The sequence below is a fragment of the Cupressus sempervirens genome, chromosome 3 (assembly GCF_028749045.1).
Source record: "Cupressus sempervirens isolate cs-2001-9-10 chromosome 3, ASM2874904v1, whole genome shotgun sequence".
NCBI classification, from domain to species: Eukaryota; Viridiplantae; Streptophyta; class Pinopsida; order Cupressales; family Cupressaceae; genus Cupressus; species Cupressus sempervirens.
In genome coordinates, this window is record NC_143120.1 from 554965538 (window position 1) to 554988510 (window position 22973).

The 22973-nt window shown below is 35.6% G+C and overlaps 1 protein-coding gene across 2 annotated transcripts in view; it reads right to left on the reverse strand.

Annotated features, from left to right (window-relative positions):
• The window catches only part of LOC149567622 (nucleoporin (DUF3414)), a 337999-nt gene that overhangs the window by 291052 nt on the left and 23974 nt on the right, over positions 1-22973 (reverse strand). For both annotated transcript variants that reach the window (XM_089820876.1, XM_089820877.1), the window contains exon 5: positions 7897-8030. In XM_089820876.1, the coding sequence (XP_089677002.1) occupies positions 7897-8030 (134 nt within the window). The remainder of the gene's footprint in view (positions 1-7896; positions 8031-22973) is intronic.

Consider the following 22973-nt stretch of genomic DNA (forward strand, 5'->3'; position numbering starts at 1 on the left):
TATGGAGTCAGTGCATCGATTGAGGGTTTCCAAGTTTCTAGGTACCTTGTATAATGAGTGAAATCAAAGCATTGGACAAGTATGAAGGCGTCTCACTTTTAAAAAGCCACTGAGATCAATTCCCGTTGTTCCGAGTGTAGTGCATGCAGCATCTGATCTAGAATAAGAAGCAAGAATTTGGAGCGAGCCTCCCCCACCCACAACTTTACCTCAAATCATTTATTGATAGCACATGTGAATCCTATCAAATCCCCTACTCTGTCAGGATTATGATTGGAGGTTGCAGATCATGTTTACAACTGGCAATTATGAAGGCACATTAAATTAATTCCTATCCTTTAGTTGTCCTTATTAGATACGTGTCCATACACTTGTCTTGCATTAGATTTTCTATCTATTTTATTTTCGCCCAAAATTCTGAAACCTTGACAAAATTTGAATCGACCAATCAAGAAATCAGAAAAATGGTTGAAAATTTAATATTTGAATAAAAGCACCGAAAACCTTAGGATTTAACTTTTATTGGGATGCCCAAAATTAATGCAACGAGCATCCGGGAACATTAGTTCCCTGCCTATATATAGGCAGGGACTAATAACATTTTTTTAACTAATATGGTTCTAATACTTTAAATTTTAAAAATAAATATTTGTTTTAAGTTGTAAATGAAATATTTTAGAAATTTTAAAAAGTATTAATATTATACTAGTTTTGGAATAACATTTTTTTAACTAATATGGTTCTAAGACTTTAAATTTTTAAAAGAAACATTTGTTTTAAGTTGTAAATGAAATATTTTAGAAATTTAAAAAATGTATTGATATTATACTAGTTTTAGATATATATTGAGAGACTTAATGTTTAAATTGTATTAAAAATAAATTTAAAACATTTAACGTAGTTGACATTTTTATGATTGTATTTCTATTAATGTATTAACAATATATTAATAAGAATACATTTAAAGGCAAGAGCCTACAACACATCAGTAATTGCGAGCCTCTCATCAAGGAGGTCTTGGGTTCAAATCTACTTGTGATTAACACATAATAATAACTAATCTTAATAATATTAATAAATAGCCTAGGCTTCAGCCATTTACCTATCCAAAACAAAAAATTACATTTAAAACATTAACAGACTTTAAAATGTAAATGAAATATTTTAGAAATATTGTGCTAGTTTTAATATATCCCGTAATTTTTTTAAATACTTTTTGAATGAAATATTTTAGAAACTTTTAAATGCTTGATTTTTTTACAAACTATTTAATTAAATAGTTTAAAATTTAATTATATCAAAAATAAATTTTTAAATAAAAATGTTAAAATATATAGTTTTAAAAGTAGTAGTTTTAAATTGTAATATTGATTATATTTAATTGTTAAGAAATGAAATCTTTGTTATAATTATTTACAAAAAATAAATTGAAAGGTAATGGGTCTAAAGGTCGAAACTGGAAAGGTTCTTGAAAAAACCCATCTCAATAGAAGGATAAGAGATGGGTAGGTAACCTAGGTTTAGTCCTTATTTCAAAAGCCCGATTTCTATTCTTTCATAAGTGTCTATCTTCCTTAAGATGCCCATTTATGTCAAACCTGAAAAATTAGAATCTGGCTACGATCAAGTTGGTGTCTTAAGCAAGTTTACTTTATTATAAAAAATAAAATTATTAGCTGAGCAACTTAACTTTTGCTAATCAAGAATCTTAGTTATAGAAAATTGGTAAAACAATCATAAATATAACATTACCCAAGAAGTATTTTGAAAATTCCATAATATAAATGAAATCAAATATAATGGGAACCCACTTCTAATTTAGGAATTTGAGAAGATTTCAAACCAGTTACGTTCCAAGGACTAAATTCTACCAAGAACAAATAGCTAACTTAAACTTATCATATTGACTTGTCTTATCATATTGACTTGTCTTATTAGAATCTCTTCTCCATCGGCTCCTTTATTAGAAAGAGTATTTGCTTCTCTCAAATTTATCTATAAATATGTTTTATGAGTGTCTCTTCAAACAAGTTTACAATTAAGAATCCAGTGAGGGATTTCTTTTTTTCTTAACGCATTTAGAATAATTAGCGAATCACCTTTGATAACTAATTATTTAATACTAATCTCTCTATTTAGAATTAAGCCTTCAATCAGGGCCTCTAATTTTGCAAAGTTAGTAGACATCACTCTTAAGGGCTTGGTGTGTTTCATTAAGCACAATCCATTATCTGAACAAATAATACATCCTAAGCCTATTGGTCCTAGATTGCCCCTAGAGGCCCTATCGAAATTTTGCTAAGTTGTCAATGAAATATTTTAGAAATAAATGTATTCATATTATACTAGTTTTAGAAATATATTAATAGACTTAATGTTTAAATTGTATTAAAAATAAATTTAAAACATTTAATGCAGTTGACATTTTTGTGATTATATTTCAATTAATATATTGTAATATATTTTTAAAATGTAAATAAAAATATTTTAGAAATATTGTACTAGTTTTAATATATCTCATAAATATTTTAGATAGTTTCTAAATGAAATATTTTAGAAACTTTTAAATGATTAGGTTTTTTTTAATTAAATTATATTAAAATATATTTTTAAATAAATATGTCAAATAATATAGTTTTAAAAGTAGATATTTAGTTGTTAAGAAATGAAATCTTTGTTATAATTATTTGCTATTATTTTCTCTTATTTTTATAACTTATAGTTAAAAAAGTTAATAAATAAGAAAAATATATATATTGTATTATATTATATAAATATATAATTCAAATAATATTATTATAAAAATGCTATTTGCTATTCTTTAACATATCTAAGTTAATTTTAATATTATTATTTAATATGACGTTTTAATTTAAAATTTAAATTAACCTAGTTAAATATTTAGACAAAGTTTTGAACTTATTTTGTTTTGAAATTCACGAATAAATAATATTTTATTTTTCAACAAAAATAAATTAGTTAATGTTTTAGATACTACATATCATTTTGTTCAAATTGTGCAGATTGTAATATGGATCCCAACAAATCAACTTTGGAGTTATGGAAACATGTGACTCAATGGTGTTAAAGTTCATTGTACCTTGTGTCTAAAAAGTCTTACTGGAAGTTTAACAAGGGTCATGGATCACTTGCTTGGTTTTATGCGGGGTAAAGGTGGAGGTGTTATTGCATGTCTAGGTGTGACCCAAGAGATCAGAGCTATTTTAGAAAGAGCACTCATCTTCTAATCTAAAAAGATGAGGAAGGCACAAAAGAAACAAAGAATTGAAGATGATCTCTTGATTCATATCTACTATATGTTCATCTTCTCTTTTACCTTTAGTCATAACTGCATCAAAAGACTGTGGAACATTGAGCAACTTTTGGGAACCAAGTGAAAAACAACAAGTGGATGATTTATTAGTTAGTTTATTCTATACAAATGTTATTCCATTCAATGTAGCTAGAAATCCACTTTTTTGTACTGCAATTCAAATATAGTTTGGCAAAGGATGCATACCTCCCTCTTCTGAGGCTTTCCAAACAACCCTCTTGGAGAGGTCAAAAGATAGAGTGACTGAGAAATTAGTTGTGGTCAAAGCCTCTTGAAAGGCAATAGGTTGCACTATATTCAGTGATGGATGGTTGGATATATGTCAAAGGCCATTGATCAATGTTTTAGTGGCTTGTCCTGAAGATGTTGTATTCTTGAAGGTTGTTGACGCTATGAATTGAAAAAAAACTTTTGAATATATATTTCAAACATTAGAGGAAGTGATTTTTGAAGTAGGGGTTGTGAATGTGACTCAAGTAAATACTGATAGTGCAAAAAAATTGTGGGAGTTGGGAAGCTAATTGTAGAGAAGTACCCACAAATTTATTAGAGTCCATGTGTAGCTCATAGTTTGAATTTGTTGCTTCATGACTTGGCTAAATTCCCCTAGACATATGAAGCACTTCATAGAGGAAGAGCAGTTGCAAATTTCATAGAAAACCATTGTTCCACACTGAGCCTTTATGGGCAACATGCATCTGAGGATTTGTTGAGGCCTTGTGATACAAGATTTGTTTCATTTTATATCACTTTGAAAAGAGTGGTTGAAGGGAAAACAGCTTTGAGATCTGTTATTTGTTCCAATGAGTGGGAAATTTCAACACTCAAGTGTTCAAAGGAAGATTATAGAGCAAATTGTTTTAAATAGTAGTTTTCAGAAAGTGGGGCAAAGGTCTTAAATATATGCGGACCAATTGTTGATGTGCTTCAAATGGTTGATGGTGACACTCCTTGCCTTGGAATGCTTTCTAAAAGCATAGGTCATTGCAAGGAAGCTATTCAGAAAGGATTAAATAATGTGGAGGTAGAGTACATAGAAAATGGGAGATTGTTGATTCAAGATGAAAAATGATGCACACTCCTCTACATGGAGCAGCTTGCTACTTGGAACCTAAACTATTTCATGTTGATAGGCAAGGTAATGCTGAAATTATGGCAGTGTTTTATGAAGCCATTAGTGGATTTGAACTATATCCAACAATTACATCTCTAATCAGAGAACAATGTTGGAAATATAGGAAAGTGGAAGGGATCTTTGGAATAGGAGCAGACAAAAATGATATGGCATGAGATGAGCTACTTGTTTATAGATGGTGGATGAGATATGGGGCAGAAACTCCTGAACTTCAGCAATTTGCCATTCTAATATTGAGTCAAGGAGCAAGTTCATCAGCTTGTAGGAGAAATCGGAGTTGCTTTGACTATATCCATTGAAAAAAGAGAAAACAGTTGTTGTCTAGAAAGTTGGGAGATCTTGTCTATGTTTGCAGCAATCTAGAACTGCTCATGAATAAATCAGCAAATGAGTCATCTTCAAAACAACGACGACATTTAGAAGACATAGCGGTACCAAACACAGATGGGCCTAACTTTTTGATGAGGAATTGAGTAGTGATACTGATACTGATAGTGAGTCTTGGTTTTTTATTGTACCTTTGCCACAAAAACACATCTTTGTAATTGTGAATTCACATGTTTCTTACGTTATATACTTTATAAATGTGTCATCATGCTTATAAAATTGTCAATTCTATGTAGCAATTTTAACTATTTTGATCATTTATGGGATATATTACATATATTTTTAAAATATTAAAATCGTATGAGGCGAATTTTATTGGAAACTTTTTCTCCGAATTTTCACGCTTCCCGAACTTCATTTGAATTTTATAGCTGCCGAAGTCAAACTCATTCGAACCTTGTGACTTACTACAGAAGATAAATGAGTACATATGTAAAAAAGTGTATGTGTATATATATATATATATATATATATATAGTGAAGATAAAAATTATATGACAATATATCAAGATAAATGTTTACATAAATTTATAAAGATATATGTATACATAAATATATATATATATATATATAGAAGATAAATGAGTAATGAAGTCAATTTACTACAGATAATCAAAAAAACATGTATGCCTGTGTAGAGAGAGAGAGAGAGAGAGAGAGAGTAGGACTGTATCATGATATATAATATATACATCGCCAATTCCTTAAACTCTCACTAATTACATTAAGAGGATAGGTTGGATTGTCACGGATGGAGTAATACCATGTTGGAAAATATTTCCAAGATGAGGATAAGGACACATGTCACAAATCCTTGAGGATATATCCCAAAACTGGTAATGCATATATTTGCCACAAATCCTTTGAGGGAGCCTACTCCCAGATGGTTTCCAAGGCCCACAGATCAGTAATTCACTATCTTTCTTAAGGTTAGTGTTGTAGAATGTAATGAGGAATTGGACACTCGAATATGTATTATGAATCAATGATTATTTCATTATGTAATTCAAAGCATAACAATGAACTCTAATCATTGGGAATGGCATTCCCTAGTAAGGAGCATATCATATTGCCATTTCTAGTTGGGAATAGTACAGTAAATCAGAGAAAGTCCAAATAGGGTGTAGAACACAGGCTTACTACTAAGAGGGGGAAGGGGTAAATTAGAAGTATTTTGCACCCAATTTCCAACTTCATGCAATTATTTCAGATAGTATTGTCAAGTTAAGACATCAAGTGAAGAATATAAAAGAAGCACCATGAGACCAATGATATAACACAAAAATATGACGAGGAAACCCGACAGGGAAAAACCAGAGTGAGAAATGCAGCTAGGATCTACCGTCCTAATCCAGCCTCACAAATAAATCTTTAATCCAAAGGGCTCCAACCCTAAGGAGTCAACCAACTCCTCTCTTCTTAAGAGCATCAACTCTTCAACTACATAAGCACCAATTTATACAATCTGAGTACCACCTCAATAACTTCATATGAGCACCAACTCCACAGATTACAATCTTTGAATGATTTGAAGACCAGTTATACTTCAATGAAAACACAAATATTGATAACTGGTTATAAGTATTTCTCTGTACAGATATTACAACAAGATCACATGCACATCACTATAAATACCTCGTTCTTTCAATATGAATCTTCAATAAATTGAATGAGACCTGATAAGTGTTATTAATGGTTTTCAAGATAAAGAAGTTCTGATTATATTTGACTTACACCGAATGCTGAAGATATATAGCCCAGATAATATGTACTGAAACACAAACAATCATAGAGTCTATAGGCTGTTGTTATTGACCAGAATGATATTTTTGAATTGCTGAACTGAGTTAATTCATCTTCGGTGCATCTCTGATCTCTTTCCTTATTACCAGTTACAAAAAATTCTTTTTAAGTATCAGACACAGAAGCACTGTAAATATTTGTGTCTAAGAATTAAATGAAATAACAACATCTGAACTACTGAGAAAATTTTCTGCTAATTCTGAACTTGATATACTTCTCTGCACCTGTCCAAGTACATACACAACACTTTCCACAAACTGGTATTTTTATTTTCAGGATATATACTTCTCAAACACTCTATAAGCCTTTCTTCGGCATTAATATCTTTCACTTATCATCTTTCAAAGACATTCACATCCTCTCTGCTGTTATGTCAGACTTCTTCAAATTTCCTTTTCATTTCTCCATTCGTCTCTCATTAAACTCAGATCACGGCAGATATATATTACTTGTTTTTATGAAAGGAAGTTGAAACCGAAAGCTAGTTCTATAACTTCTTATCAGTTTTTCAAACCGGACATATCATGTATAAACTTTACACACCATCCTCCAAATCAGCTGTCTTCATGTAAACTACCACCAACTCCATGTAGGATTTTGTCAACGATAAAAAGGTCTGTGAATCAAAGAATACAGAAAGATGGTTTCCATCTCTGAATATGATTTCTCAAATATATCTGGATGAAGACAAATATATCTAGATAAAGGACAACAACCAAGCACCAAACTGAAGTCGGCAAATGCTAAAGACACAAGTCTCTGTAAGTTCAATAGAAACAGAAGAAAATTTTTGGAAAACTGTTAGTATAATCATTATTTGTTTGTATGCTTTATTAAATAAAGAGATCTCTACCAGTAATTCCAAAAGTCTTCATTATATTTTAATATCAATGACAATTTAGTGCAACATGGAGGACATTACATGTCAATATTTAAAGTGCTTTGATCAAAGAGCACCAAATATTTAGAATAGCTGAACAGTGAGTACATGCCAGGAAAAAAAATCACTTTTTTCTCATCATAAAGAAAGAAAAGAAGATGAGATAAATCTATAAGTGCCAAACAGGAGACCAAAAAGCAAGTCTAAGGGACTGCCAAAAACAAGAAGAGCAATACCAAACTAGATAAAAATAAGAAAGAAACTATATCAATGTCCATGGATGACCAAAAGTAGATGATTAAAAAGCAACAAACATCTTTCTAAAAAGCATTTAGAGTCCAGAGAAAAATATAATACCAAACTAGATGGTTGCTCAGATGAGAGTAATTGCTTTATAACTGCTAACAGCTTATCCTCCAATCCACTATTTAATAATTCATTTGCTTCCTGGGTTATTGCATCATGTTCAGGGGAACCACTTCCAACCAACACTACAAACAAATAAAAGCGAAAAAGACAAGCGATCAAAGTTAAAAACATCAATTTGAAAACATCCAAAAGCATAATATCATTATTATTTATATTCAAACAGCATTTGCAAATTAGTTAAGCAATAATGAATAGTGTTTTACGACATTTAAAAAGGGTTATATAAGAAGCGCCAATCATACAAGCACCATCTTATTTGGAATAACAAATTAGGCATGCCGCTACAATTTCCCTTGCCATTTCTAATATATCACTTCATTATTTTACTATTTATATTTCAAAAACATCAATTCTTCACCCTTTCTCTTTTCAAACATCCTTGAATAAATTATTTCATGTATCTAGAAAATGTCTAAGTTGGAATTAGAAAAACAGGTTCAAACAAATAATTTTGCAAATCTTAAAAATGGGAAATCCACAAATTAAAAAAAGTTCCAACAGATTAATCCACAAAGTGGCAAATACAAACGTGATGCAAGGGTGCTATTACATTCATCCCACGTTTCAACTGTAATGGTTTCCAATTTGTATATGAAGTCTTGGATACTTGAATCTTCATGAAAGATGTAACAGAAGTTGAATGACTTGGAATCAACAATGAATCAGAGAAACCAAAGAGTGAGAACATGATTTGTAATTAGAAAATACTTAGGAAAACGTCTTAAACAAGACATTCAAATCATTTCAAAATTTTAACAAAGGCAATTATTTCTCAGGCCATGGAAAATCCAACCAAATGCACATTGATTGAAAATCAAACAAAAATATATAGTGGATAAGCATTGGGATTGGATTGTTCATTGTCAAGACTCAAAATATTGGTATTTGTCTATCTAACACATTTATTTATTCCAATCACTGGAAAAAAGTTATGCAACTCAAACTTGAGAACAACTCAACCATAGTTACAGAACTCTCCGAATCCCAAGCTGAGACAGGCTTGTAGAGTGTTTTCGCCTCTGTTAGTCACCTTGGCTGAGTCCTGGAGATTCCTACTAGGACTTGCAGCAGACTCAGCTAGACCATCAGCAGTGTTAATGATTGTAGCTTCAATCAGATGATTCAAAACGATGAAATTGAATCGCCTATTGGCCTTAAACATTTCATAACTATCCTTCACTGTGCGTGTGCGTGCGCGTGTGTGTGTGTGTGATTCAATGATTATTATCATATATTATGATCGTGATAATAAATAGAGCAAATATTATTTGATATATGTTAAAGCAATGACATATCTCACGAGGAGACATGTCCCTACATAAACAAGGGACATATCTCACGAAGAGACATGTCCCTACATAAACTCTTGTCCAATACAAATTCATTGAAAGAGTACCTTGAAAGGTACAAAAATCAATAAGTGCAAAGTAACGTTACAGCAGTGAAATTCAACATATCTCAGCAACATTAAAATCAAAATATATAAATCTAGTCATGCTCCCATTATGATATTTGGATATTGAACTTTTATGTATATATGTTATTAATGGTTTGTGATTTTCATATAGTCGTGTACACTTTTGTGAGATTCTAACTTGTGTCTTGTTGTCCTTAAAGGATACCTCTAGCATGTGGGGTGGACGAGGTCGTCCTGGCAAAACACCTGCCAGAATGACTACAAAGAAGACCAACGTGAGGAACATCGTGAGGAAGAGCATCACAAAGAAAGGGAGAGACATGGAGAGAAATGAGGTGGAGTTGAGGCATTGGTGCCTTTGATACATGAGCTTATAGCTTGATTGGGACCTCAAATTGAAGGTTCTAAAAATGGTGGTTGGATCATAGGGTATAGACTCCCACATGTCTAAGCGCGAAGAGAAGAGCAAAGAGCATGAGCATTCTTGTACACCAGCCGATAATAAAAGGGCACATAGGAGAGGTAAAGCTGAGGGTGATGAGAACACCATCCAGTTGGACATGACGAGAGACCTTTAGCGTGTTGGTTCCCAAAACCACAGATTGGAAATCCAAGAGCTTGCCAATTCTCCAATAGGATTGCACAATCAGCTCTGGCCAACAAACGGGAATGACATCAATTCCCCTGCACTTCAGGCTTCGCTACACCTAGGCGGGTAAACCTTTACTCCAAACCTAATCACTTAATCTGAAGCTTTTCTATAGAAAATTTAATCTTTGAGAGTTCTCCGATTGGAAAAATCCTTGAACTTGATCAAAATAAAGTTGAATGCTTGCTTGAAATAATTGAATGTTTTGTATATGGTTCTTAACAATTGGTTTGATGTTTGTAAGAGGGAAAATATAGATTTTATGACTTCAAATATAAACCCAATAATTATACCTCAATGATTCAAAAGACCAGTGTCTTTAATTATTCAAGCAACTTTGTCAACTACAATGAAGATTTTCACCTACAATTTTATAAAGTTCTATGCACTTATATAGTCAACAATTTAATAATCAAGATGTGACAAATCACATATATATATATATATATGCAATCTTAAATTAGTCCAAATTGAACTTCAACTCCTATAGTAGGGAACCAAACTAGACACAAATATGGAAACAAATCAATATTCCCCTATATCAATGATGATCACATTTAAGATGCTAAATGTCTGTGTCCACTTATTCAACATTTAAATTGTTTACAAATTTAAAGATAATTATAAAGGACGAATCAACTGCAATTTAAATCTCCATGCCTTTTAAATAATCAAAAAGCAAAAGGCTTTTATTTATCATTAAAATATAATAAATAAATTTCATTAAAAAATCATCTTTTCACTCCTTATTCCTCCTTGCAAGTAAAATAAAATATTTCTTCTTCAAATGCTTTTGTCGAATATGTCTTCTCGTTGTATCTTATTTTTCTCCAAAAAGAATTCAATATATCTCATATATTTTGGAGTGTGAGTTTTCAAAATGAAAAGTCATGTCTCTTAAAATATATTATACTTTTGATTAATCACCTCCACTTATTCTTGCTTATTATTTTACTTGATTATTGGGGATTGTAATTTCAAATATTTTCATTCATAATATAATCTGAAGCAGACCCTTTATAGGAATTACATTCTTCTATAATCGTGAATCATTCTTCGTTGTTGGAGAAAAATCTATTCGATAATATTGGTGTTGGGCCATATTTCCTGCTACTATGTACACGTTGTTGGAAGATTGGCAAGATTGTTGGAAGATTGGTTTGATGATGATATGTTACATTCATGACTAAGTTTGTCATTGATGTCAACATAGCATGTTTGATGTCTTCTGTGGTATCTGACAGAAGAACAGCCAAAAGATTAAGTTAGTACAGATGGCTAGTTGAGCACAATAAGCACCCGAGGTTATGAGACATACTTCTGAGTATCTAGTATATGCAGTTAACGTCGGAAGCAAAAAAGACAAGTCTAGAAGAAGTTATGTAAGTTTTGGTGATATATATTCTGAGATAGAGTTTATAGAGGCATGTTTTGGTAAACTAGTTATATCTCTTAGCAAAGTTGATATCTTGATGATCGAGGTTGAGAAAATGAAGAAGACGTATTGGTGATGACATGGCTAAGCTCGCTCGTCATAATATTGAGTGTACGGAAAAGTTATTCAAGTTGCAAAGCAGAAAATTTATGTTATCGCTAAGTGTAACATATTCTTAATGAGGTCCCATAATAAATAGTTGATAAGGACTAACAGTTGACTCAGGAATTGTTTTATGGACTCGGTATAAAGGAAGGATATTTTCCTTTATAATAATATGGATAGATGTGACTTGGAAATTTCGGAAAGCAGTAGAGCAGTAAGTAATGTGAAGTTGAGCTGAGTAGTGTGGAAGTGAAGGAAACTTCATTGCCGAGGTTTTTCTAACTGATCCGAGGTTTGGTATTTGGATCTCAAGTTTGTGACCTGGTCTACAAGGTTTGACAGTGATTGGTCCGGTTGACAGGACAGAGGAAAGTACAGAGGAATGAAGAAGATACTAGTAAATTATTTGTTTGGGCAGTGAGCTCTTCTTGCAGTTGAAATTGCATGTTTGGGCAGTGGACTCTTCTTGCATACATTATACCACAACTCCTAACAGGGTTGGAATCTCCTAATCGGGATTCAAAGTCTCCTAAGAAGGACTCATTGTACTAAATGTTGTAACAGACTCCTAACATACTCTATCCTCTAACAAGGAATATTTATATTAGTACATCATCTTGTGGGCATCATTCTCACCGGGATTTTCGCTCTGATCAAGGGTTTCCCTAGTCAACATATCTAGTGTAATTGTCTATGTGCATCTTTGTATGGTTGTTGTTTACTTTGATTGAATGGTTAAGTTTGTTTAATGAAAATAAGTGGTTTAATTATTGGATAAATGATTCATCCCCCCCCCCCCCCCACAGTTATCTTGGTGGACTATTGTTTCTAACACACGTTAACAAGGAGGAGATAAGGTAGTAACTACATGGATGTCGACTCTCCATTCTTTCGTTTGCATATTTTTGAGAAGTCATTGACTTCTAATTTGACGGAGTGCCTTGGCTGCAACTCCCACAAGTGATGTGAGCTAGTGGTAGCACAATGGGTAGATAGGTGGCAGGTTGAGCTGGCCACAAAACCCAAAATGACTGTGGATTCCCTAGTTGGTAGTTGTGTGTTGGACTTGGGCCCCTTCACCACCACAATTGATCTTGGGATCTTATGGCATTGTGTTGTATGGATTGTTTAACTTCCCATCAAGCAAGTATTGATTACTGATGCAAGTTGGTACAATGTGTCAATGACACACATGGGCAAGTTAAGCTTGTAGAGGTCTAGAGACAGGACTCAATTCGAATGATCTCAACTAAGCAATTGAAACAAAGTATGGCATTGTGTTGTATGGATTGTTTAACTTCCCATCAAGCAAGTATTGATTACTGATGCAAGTTGGTACAATGTGTCAATGACACACATGAGCAAGTTAAGCTTGTAGAGGTCTAGAGACAGGACTCAGTTCGAATGATCTCAACTAAGCAATTGCAACAAAGTGTGAGGCATGGATGTCAGATATTTGCAATCTCTATTAGTGACCTTGATGGGGTTGAGAGTCGAGAGGTGTTGCTTAACGATCACCCACTCCTCCACAAGTATGCAAATGTGTTCAATGATGAGATACCTGGTAGGTAGCTGCAGCGCAACATTGATTTTCACATTGATAATATCATCATGGGAGCAAAGCTTATTTCACGGGCACCTTACCGCATGACTACTCAAGAGTTGAGTGAGCTTTGATTGCAACTAGAGGATTTGTTGGCCAAGGGTCACATTCGTCCTAGTGTATCCTCGTTGGGCACACCAGTCATCTTAATTAAGGATGGATCATTGCATTTATGCATTGACTAAAGACAATTGAATAAGGTGATAGTGAAGAACCAATATCCTTTGTCAAGGATAGATGACTTATTTGATTGCATGAAGTGAATGAGATTGTTCTCGAAGATTGATCTATACTATATCTATTGATTCTATCACAAGGTTGTGTATGTCATCACATTGTCATGATGCTATTATGGTGACGGTGGACAAGTTGTCCAAGATAGCTCACTTTTCACTCATGAGAGCATCATATATTGTTGGCTTAGTAGCTCTCATGTTCTTCAGGATATGTTCAGTTACATGGGATTACTCGTAGGATCATTTCCGATAGAGATCCAATGTTTACTTCAGCATGTGGACAACTCTTCAACATGCGTTGGGCGAACAGCGCAATTTTAGTTCTACTTACAACCCAGAGACAAATGGACAGATTAAGTGGTGAATTAGGTTCTAAAGGACATGCTTCGCATGTATGTAGTGGATTGGTAGGCGAGGTGGGAGGACCATTTGTACTTGGTTGAGTTTGCCTATAATAATAGATACCATAGTTCTCTTGGCATGTCACATTTTCAGGCCTTGTACGATGAACCTTGTTGTACCCCTTTGAGCTTGGATCGATTAGAGGACCAAGTAGTTTTGGATCCTGATATGCTTCAGGATATGGAGCAAAAAGTTGTTCATATTAGAGAACATTTGTTAGTACCCACAATTGGCAGAAGAAGTACGCAGATACCCATAGATTGGAACTCCACTTTTTTGTCGGTGACTAAGTATTTTTGAGAGTTCGTCCATAAAAGAGCCCCATCTATTATGGAAAAGGCTCTAAGTTAGCAGCACATTTTGTTGGACCTTTTGAGATACTAGAGCGGATTGGTCCTATTGCTTATCGCTTGGCATTGCCACCTAGCCTATCACGCATCCATGATGTTTTCCATTTATCTGTTTTGAGATACTATATTCCCCTTACCCATATGACCCATGTACTTGATTGAGATGCTTTAGAGGTAAAGGACAAAAAACTTCCTTTGGAGCCTATCCCCATTCTTCAACATCAAAGTCTAACCCTCAAAGATCGAGATGTAGAGCAAGGGTCTAGTGGGACCCGTATGAGACTTCAGCCACTCGGGAGGATGCCATACGGTTAGAGATTTGTACCCTTATTACAAGCTTCCAAGAGTAAGCCTATTCCTAGTAGGGGAGGATGTAGTCCCTTTTGTGTTTGCATTTTGTTCCTTGGTTATTTTGACCAAAGATATAACTTATTTTGATTATAGTATCATACCTGCTAGATGTTAGATGTGTTACTATTATGTTTGATCATATCTGCATATTGCTCCAACTGATGTAACATGATGTCTAATTTATTTTGTAATTTGGCATTTTTACGATTTACAAGTTATCAAATGGATATTATTAGATTCATTTCTAGTGTGCTTTTATGTTGTGGATATCGGTCTTTTACCTTCAGTAAATATATGCTACAGGACGAATATGGATTATTTAAATGATTCAATTTAAATAATTATATATCATTATGTTGTATTGCACCACTGCTTTGTGTGGATTGTTCGTTGGTACCAGTATGAAGTGGGAATGGAATCATAGTCACTATCTTGCGAGATCTAGATGGTGTCTTGTTCTCCTTCACGTTATCATGTGTCTTTGTGTGCTTCGATTATTATATATTGAGCATCTGCACTTGACGTTTGTTTGTTTACTGAATAGGTATAAGGTACATTCGCCCTGAGTTTGGGATCTAAGTATGTACCTATATCCTCGACATTGGCACCAGGAGATAGTTACTTTAATCGTTCATGTTCCACCAATATCGTCCCTGTATGGGCAATGTATCTTGTTGTTACTAACCCTTGAGTAATCAGTAAATCCAAATTCATGATGCATTATTTAATTAGACTCGTGAGCATGTCTATGCATTCAAAGTTCTGTGGTTGTCGCCAAAAATATTATTTAATGCTGCTTTAATTGATTTGGGGGGAACTTTATAATTGATTTTAATTATTTTATTTAACGGCTAATTTGTCATAGTTGAATTCCAATTACTTGGAATTGCCTAATTTATTTGGGAAAAGTGACCAACTAGATTATCAAGTTAATTGATATTCAAATTTATATCACTTTTATAAAAAGTGTTTATATTGGCAAAATTGGGTTTTAATTCTCACTTCTCACTTGTTTATTTCATGGTTTTTGGAGAAATTCCTCCAAACCTTCTTTGGCCATTCTGGTGATTTGTTTGTTATGGGAGCTTGGCTTGCCAAATCGTCACAAGGATAGGCGCGTTGGGTTCGTAGCAAGAAACTCCTTTACCGAGTGCTTCATTGTATTCAGCTGTGTATGCATTTCATGGTTGCTATCCCTGATTTTGAGCATTTTGTGTGAGGTAGGGCTTTCCCATTTCTTGTGTTTTAGTACGTTTTACTTCCTGGTTTCGATTGTTAAAGGTTGGAGGTTGAGAACTAGTGTTCCTCTCTATTTTGATGCATTAATTCGACCCGATTGGACAGAACTGAGCATTTCATGTTTTGTGTTCTAATTTTAAAGTTCTGATGGAGTTATGTTGTCGAGATTTGCATGTGAGTTTTGCATGTTTGACCTATTTTGGAGGTGGATTTTTTATTTCGTTGAATTCTAGAATGTTTGATTTTTGGGCATTTTTCTTGTTTTGTTGTGTGCCCCAATATTTGTGGGAATTTTACACCGTATGTTTGGTTTGTGGAAATGGATTATCTCCCGTGTTTCCTTTCATGTCATGGTTTTACTTTGAACATTGGGATTCTTGCAGAATCCATACTCTCGGCAAGATGCCTGACTGAGTGATTTATTTGTACTTGGTTGTTTTATTGCATTTCTCATATCCAACCCTTGCATCGGTGTACACTGATTATTTTGTGGAGTTGGTTGTGCTCACCCACGAGCACCTATGCATCATATGGCGAGATCTTGCAAGATCCGAACTCCATGAATTAGGCCAGTCGAGTGATTGAGTTGGGAATTCGCATTGCTTATAGGTACTCGTCGTGTGGTGAGCATGGGTATGCAAGATAGACGTGTGGAGTGGCTTCTCTCATGTACATTGCTCCGAAAGTGGCCAACAAGGTACGTTAAGAGGTTATAATTAAGTGATAGCCAATTAAACATATGGGATAAAACTTAAAAGATATGTGATCTTACCATTCGGGTGGTAGTCAAGCATCCCGAGGGAGCCGGTGCAAGGGTGGTGTGTCCGAGCGATAGCGAGTCTTTTGCAGAAGTTGGTGCAAGGGAACGATGTGAGGCCTCCTGTTAGAGTTAAGTTACCACACCAAGTATGAGACATCTCGAGGGAGTTGAGTTACCATACCATATACAACTAGGGCTAGTACGAGCCAAGTGATTACACTCCACTAGAGTCCCTTCATAATTATCCTATAGCGTGTTGTTGGGGATCGGAGTACAGAGACAGTCTTCTAGCTCCAGGTTTGGTTCTTGATGCACTTGGATTCTTTGGTGTAGAATGTCACTTGTGATTTATACTTTTACTTGATGCACATGTTATATCTTGATGTTGTATTATCATGGTGATGGAGTAGACTAATATCTGATAGAATAGTATGTTAGATGTATTTGTTGTTTTACTTTGATTTTGATGCTATCGAGTACTTAATCCTCGAGATGCATGTACCTAGTACTCCCTGGTGTGGAGGTTTGATTTACATTAAAGCTTAGATTAGCTTCTTGTTTTAAATTTGGGTAGTTAATCGTACCCCTTATAAGCAAAAAGTCATACAATGAGACGATACCTTCCCATTTCTGTGTTGGAATAGGAAGAGGTTGTAATAGTCTTTGGAGGAACTTGTGCTTTGACTTGTTCTGTTAGCAAGTCTAGCATTCTCTGATATGCTGGAGGGCATCGTCCTTGAGGCCCTTCTATGGAAACCTTTCTTCGACCTACCTATAGGTTTTGAAGAAACCTGGGTGTCCGGTTGATGGTGTGCCATGAAGAGCATTCATAATCTTTACCTTGAGCTTCGATTCGGGCACGAGACAAATCCTATCCTTAAAATCATATCATCAATTACCTTGTACCTATTATCCTAAAGTTGCCCATCCATAACCTGACACGCTTGAGTATTCTTAGAGCACTCAACCAATAACTAGGACTTCCAATTAGCTGATATCTATGAAATGGGGCAAGACTCTACCATTGAAGATCTCTTAGAAAGAGCATCAGCAACTATATTCGATATCAAAATCATAGGCCTGAATCTTGCTGACCCACTTTTGTTGTATTTCATTCAAATCCTTTTGTTTTAATAAATATCGCATGCTGTTGTGGTTTGTCTTAACCGTGAATTTTCGAACCACCAAGTATTGTCTAAACTTGGTTAAAGCGTGCATAATGGCCAACACTTCCTTGTCATAGGTGGAGTACAATCTCTCACTATCTTAGAGCTTTTGTCTCTCATAAGCTATCGAATGTCTATCCTGCACTAGAACTACGCCAATTTCAATCCCTGAAGCATCACACTCTAAGACAAAAGGGAGAGAGAAATTGAGAAGTGCCAAAACTAGGCATGTGCTCATCACTTTCTTGAGCTTTTCAAGACTACTTTTGCATCCTCTGTCCACTTGAATGCCCCTTTTAGTGTGTGATCAATGAGGGGAGCTATTGTCTGAGAGAAGCCTTTAGCAAACCTCCTATAATAAGAGCAAAGACTAAGGAAGCCTCTCAAATCTGATATGTTTCTCGAAGATGGCCAATCTAGGAATGCTTGTACCTTTTCTTGGTGCACCTTAACCACATCTGCACCAATCACGTGTCGAAGGTAAAGAATCTCAATCAATCCTAACTCACACTTCGATTCCTTCACAAACAATGAATGATCCTTCATAATGCTAAGTACCTCATCTAGGTGTTCCAAATCCTCCTCCCAAGTCCTGCTAAAAACCAAGATATCATCAAAGAACTCCAACACACTCTTGTGCAACTGCTTTTTAAAAATGTGGTTCATACATGACTAGAATGTGGTCGGCGCATTAGTGAGCCCAAATGGCATAACCAAAAATTCATAGTGTCCGTAATGGCATCTAAAAGTTGTCTTATGCCCTTCCTCCTCCCGAACACATATTTGATGGTATCGAGATCGTAGATCTATCTTTGAGAAATAGACTGCCCCATGTAATTCCTCTAATAACTCGTCAATGTGAGGAATAGGGTACCTACTCTTAATGTTCCTCTTCTTAAGAGCATGATAATCAATACACATGCAAAGAGTACCATCCTTCTTCTTCACCAGAACTACCGAAGAAGCAAAAGGGCTGGAGTTGGGCCTAATTTGTCCCATGTCTACGAGTTCCTTGATCGTACTTTCTATTTCTTCCTTATAGTGCCTAGGGTGACGATAAGGAGTGGTAATGACGGGTTTGGTGCCCTCCTCTAACTCAATGATATGCTCAAACCCTCCATCTACGGAAATACTTGAGGTTGTGTCTTCAAAAACCCTCTTGTGCTTATCAAGCATCAGCAAAATGTCATAGTGAAATTGTTGTCCTAAACCTGATATAGCCTTAGAGGAAATGAAACAGTGCGCTGCCCACTCAATGTCATCACGCCTCACAATAGCCTCCATCTTGTGAGCTGAAATCACTCTGGGTTCACCCTCTGGCATGGCCTTGAGAATCACCTGTCGGTCATCCTATAAGAATTCTTGTTGCATCTTATTATGATCAATTGTGTACTTGCCAATAGTCTGCAACCACTTTCTTCCCAACATGGCGTCTAATCCATCCAAATCAACAACATAAAAATCTACCTCTAGAAGAAAGTCATCAAAGTGAATCGAAAGCCCTGGCACTATCTCTATGCACCTTAATCTATCACCTCCTACTACTCTAACTTCGAACTCGAGTATGTCATCAACTCGTAGCTTTCTCTTTGATACCCAATGTGTGCTTATGAAATTATGTGATGCACCTGTATCTAAAAGGCACACAATACACTGCCCTCGCCATTAAAACAAAAGGGGTGACCAGTGGGATCGCTAGAAAGGGAATTGTCTAGGAGTGGATTCCTTCTTCCTCTCTTTAGGAAGTTGCTCGTCACTTCCTTCCTCATCGCTGCCGTCAACATCGTTGCCTCCATGTTGCTCATCCTCCTCTTCCGAAAGAACCTCAACATAATGTATTTTACCCTTGCCAAGCCATCTGTGATCCGGTGTCCATGGCTCCCTACAGGTGAAACATACCTTCTTCCTCCTCAATTCATTCTGTGTCTCAAAGTCCAACCTGGGGGGTGAAGTCCTATTCTGATTTTTGTTCTTCTGGATTGAAGTAGACACCTTATAAGGTTTCTTAGAAGGTTGTAGTATCGAAGAAGGTGAGTCCAAATCATGTGTGATCTTAATAGCTTCATCCAAAGAGCCTAGTTTAAGGACCTTGACCAAACCTCTAAATCTGTCATGTAAGCCCTCTGTGCACAACATTACCTTACATTCCATCATATCTAGAACCATAACTGAGATCCGTTGAAACTCATCAATGAAGTCATCTAAAGATCCTCCCCATCGCAATTGCACCAAATCCTTGTAGTAGACCTCAATGTCCATGTCAAAACAAGTGATCAGCTTAGAGCTAAAAGTCTCATAAGATGTAATGAGACCATGATCCTGGGTGACTAGTCCACGATGCCACCAATCATATGCTACTCCCTCTAAATGCATCATGGTAAATCTATTAGCTTATGTTTCCAACATGGGTTTGAGTGTCAGGAATGTGTCTAACTTGTGAATCCAAGCCCTAGCAAACATCTTACTACTGCCATCAAAATTGGGGAGAGATAAATTGTTCATTGCATGCTTCAAGTCTCTATTTTGTGCCCTAGGCCTCTTGTCCTGTTCTGTCATTTCCAACTCCCTTTTTTATTCATGTATTGAATAAAGGTCAAATTCTATTTAATCTGATCAGGGAACAGATCTGATTCATCGTACATAGCCATAACATTTTCTGGAAGTAAACACGTTGCCGCAAGTTGGGCTACCTCTTCCTCAGCATTGTTCTCAGCAAAAAAGGGCATCAATGGTCTGTCGGTGTTCCGAGTGGGGGCCCTAGCAGACTGGGGTGATCCTGCCACACTACCACCTCCACTGTGATGACTCGGTGCTCTCCTTTGTGTCAGAGTTAGCTGTTGCATAGCACCTGTAAGCTGCTGAAGTGCAGTAGCGATATTATTATGTCCATCTCTAATAGCTCGCAAAGTTTCCCTCACTTCCCGTTCTTGTTCATTCCCATTGTGTGTCATTTGAATGATCTATATCTATTCAACCTGTTCACCCTGTTCAACTTGTCTACTTGTCTCAAAGGTTAGCTCCTCATTAACTATATAACTATCCTCAATATCAATCTAGTCTGAAGATCCTACCTATTCAGGTCGGATCTGACTAAAATTATATGGCTTCCTATTCATGCCTATCTGACATTTTTCCTGTGTTGACCAGCCTAATATTGCAAAAGTTTACCCATAAGTTGGCAAGTCTTGTGGCTTTGATACCACTGTAATGTCCTTACTAAGATTGTTATAAAAAATTTATGATGTTGCTGCCCAAACAAATTGGCAAACTGTTCCAAAGAAGTTTTTGTGCTGGAGCTTGAGTAATGGCGTTGTAATCCGCTAGTAATGATCCCTGCTCTGTCATGGACGCAAGCAGTAGATATTACCCATATCTATGCAAAATGAGCCACGAACTAATGCGGGCCCTTCAATGGAAGCATTCAGTTGCCACTCCAAACACTGCCACTGGATTTTCTGAACTATGGCAACCTCTACAAAAGGGCAAGCAAACCTCTGCCTTAAACTGGAGTGACATGATTGGAGGGAGAAGATAGTAGGACCTCCGACTGGTATTGGCTTTGTCGTGTCCACCCACTGCTGCAGCACGTGCAGTGTTGACTGCACGCCACTCCCAACCTCCTGCCATTAGTGTCTCAACCTCCTAGATTCCCCTCTACGTTATGCCTTGATATTACTGCTAGCTGTAACTGATACCGTCCACTATCATTTTGGAGTGGGTCAAATCTATGGTGTTACCGTCTGCTGTGTTTGGTGCCGCCTGCTTCCACATTCACAACTGTAATGGGGCTGTCCATACGGCTATCCAGCTAGTACAAGGAGTGTCATGTGACTCCACCATTAACCTATTCACCTCTGAAGTAAACCCGACTGAAATATTATACTAATCTGCAAATTTGTACCTGATTCTGATAATCTTAGGAGAGATTCTGGGGCTACGTCCAATCTCCAAAAATCTTCTTAAGAAGTTTCGTCCTTAAGAGGAAAAAACTGTCACATTTAAGCAACCAAGATTGTCTTCAAGATATTGGTATATGTCATGGTGCCAATCCCAAGGAAGCTTGTTGCCTTTATAACCTTGATAAGAGGGGAAGTACAAACAACTAGGCAATGTGGGATAAAAGCCATTTTCGTCTTTTACTCACTTAAGTTACTTTTATAAAATGACTTTAAGTCATAAAGTAACTTTATAAATCCACTTTATTTAAAGTAACTTAACTATAGAGAAGCCCCACAACTTTAAATATTTCCCAAGCGAAACCAAATTAACTCCTATGACTGGCTGGCATCCTCAAAAATAATGCCTTTTTAGCCTATCTTGAAGGAAAGATAGACCAACAAGGCACCAGGAAGGCCTAGTGCGGAGAAGGGGGCATTACACCCTCATCCTAGGTTTTTATTTTGCAGCCACGAATGTGAATATGCGAAAGATTATACAATGCAACAAATTATAAGTGCTGTGTGATTTTTCTTAGTTTTACATGCCTTCATGCAGGCTGTGTCTCTTCTCAATTCAAGATGATAAGCAGCTTGCTTTCAATCAAATGTCTCCTCAAAATTGCACCAAACATGTTCCTTGTGATGATCAAAAATGCCAATTCAAAAGCTTACAAAGAATGAGTTTATGTGTGACATTTTTATTTGTGATCACCGAATTTAACTTGTTCAGAGACAGTACTTGAATAAATATCATTATTTATGTTTACCCTGGGGTTGTATGCTTCTCTTTTTTCCATGAAGCCAGTGTGCTCCCAAGTATGATTCGTATTTTCCATGTTTTCAGCAGCAATTTCAATTTCCTAATAGACAAATGCATACAAGGGGAGTCTTCCTTCTTCAACTATCATTTAAAGGAATAGTTGAGAAACATGTCCGAAAGGATTTTCAAAACAGGCAAGACTCGGTTTCTATTAAACAAACAATACAAACATGAGATGGAAACATACAAATATGCCTTTGTTTGGATCTCAAGCCTAATCCAAAAAACATAGTGTATTGGATGACAACAGTTGCAAGTTAACAGAGGAGCTTAATACAGGCAATACACTTTCCTCTCAAAACAATACTTATTATATTTTTGGGAAGTCAGATAAGTCTTGCCTTCCCTCAGACAATAAAGTTTATTAACTTTCCGGGTTAAGAATACATCATCTCATGCTGAAATTTCAATAAGAACATGTCTTTGAGAAGATGATAATTATTAGAGAACAGAACATGTATATCATGATCCATGCATCACAACTGAAAGGATCTAAGATCTTTAAAATGAGTAACTAGATATGAGAGATCTGGC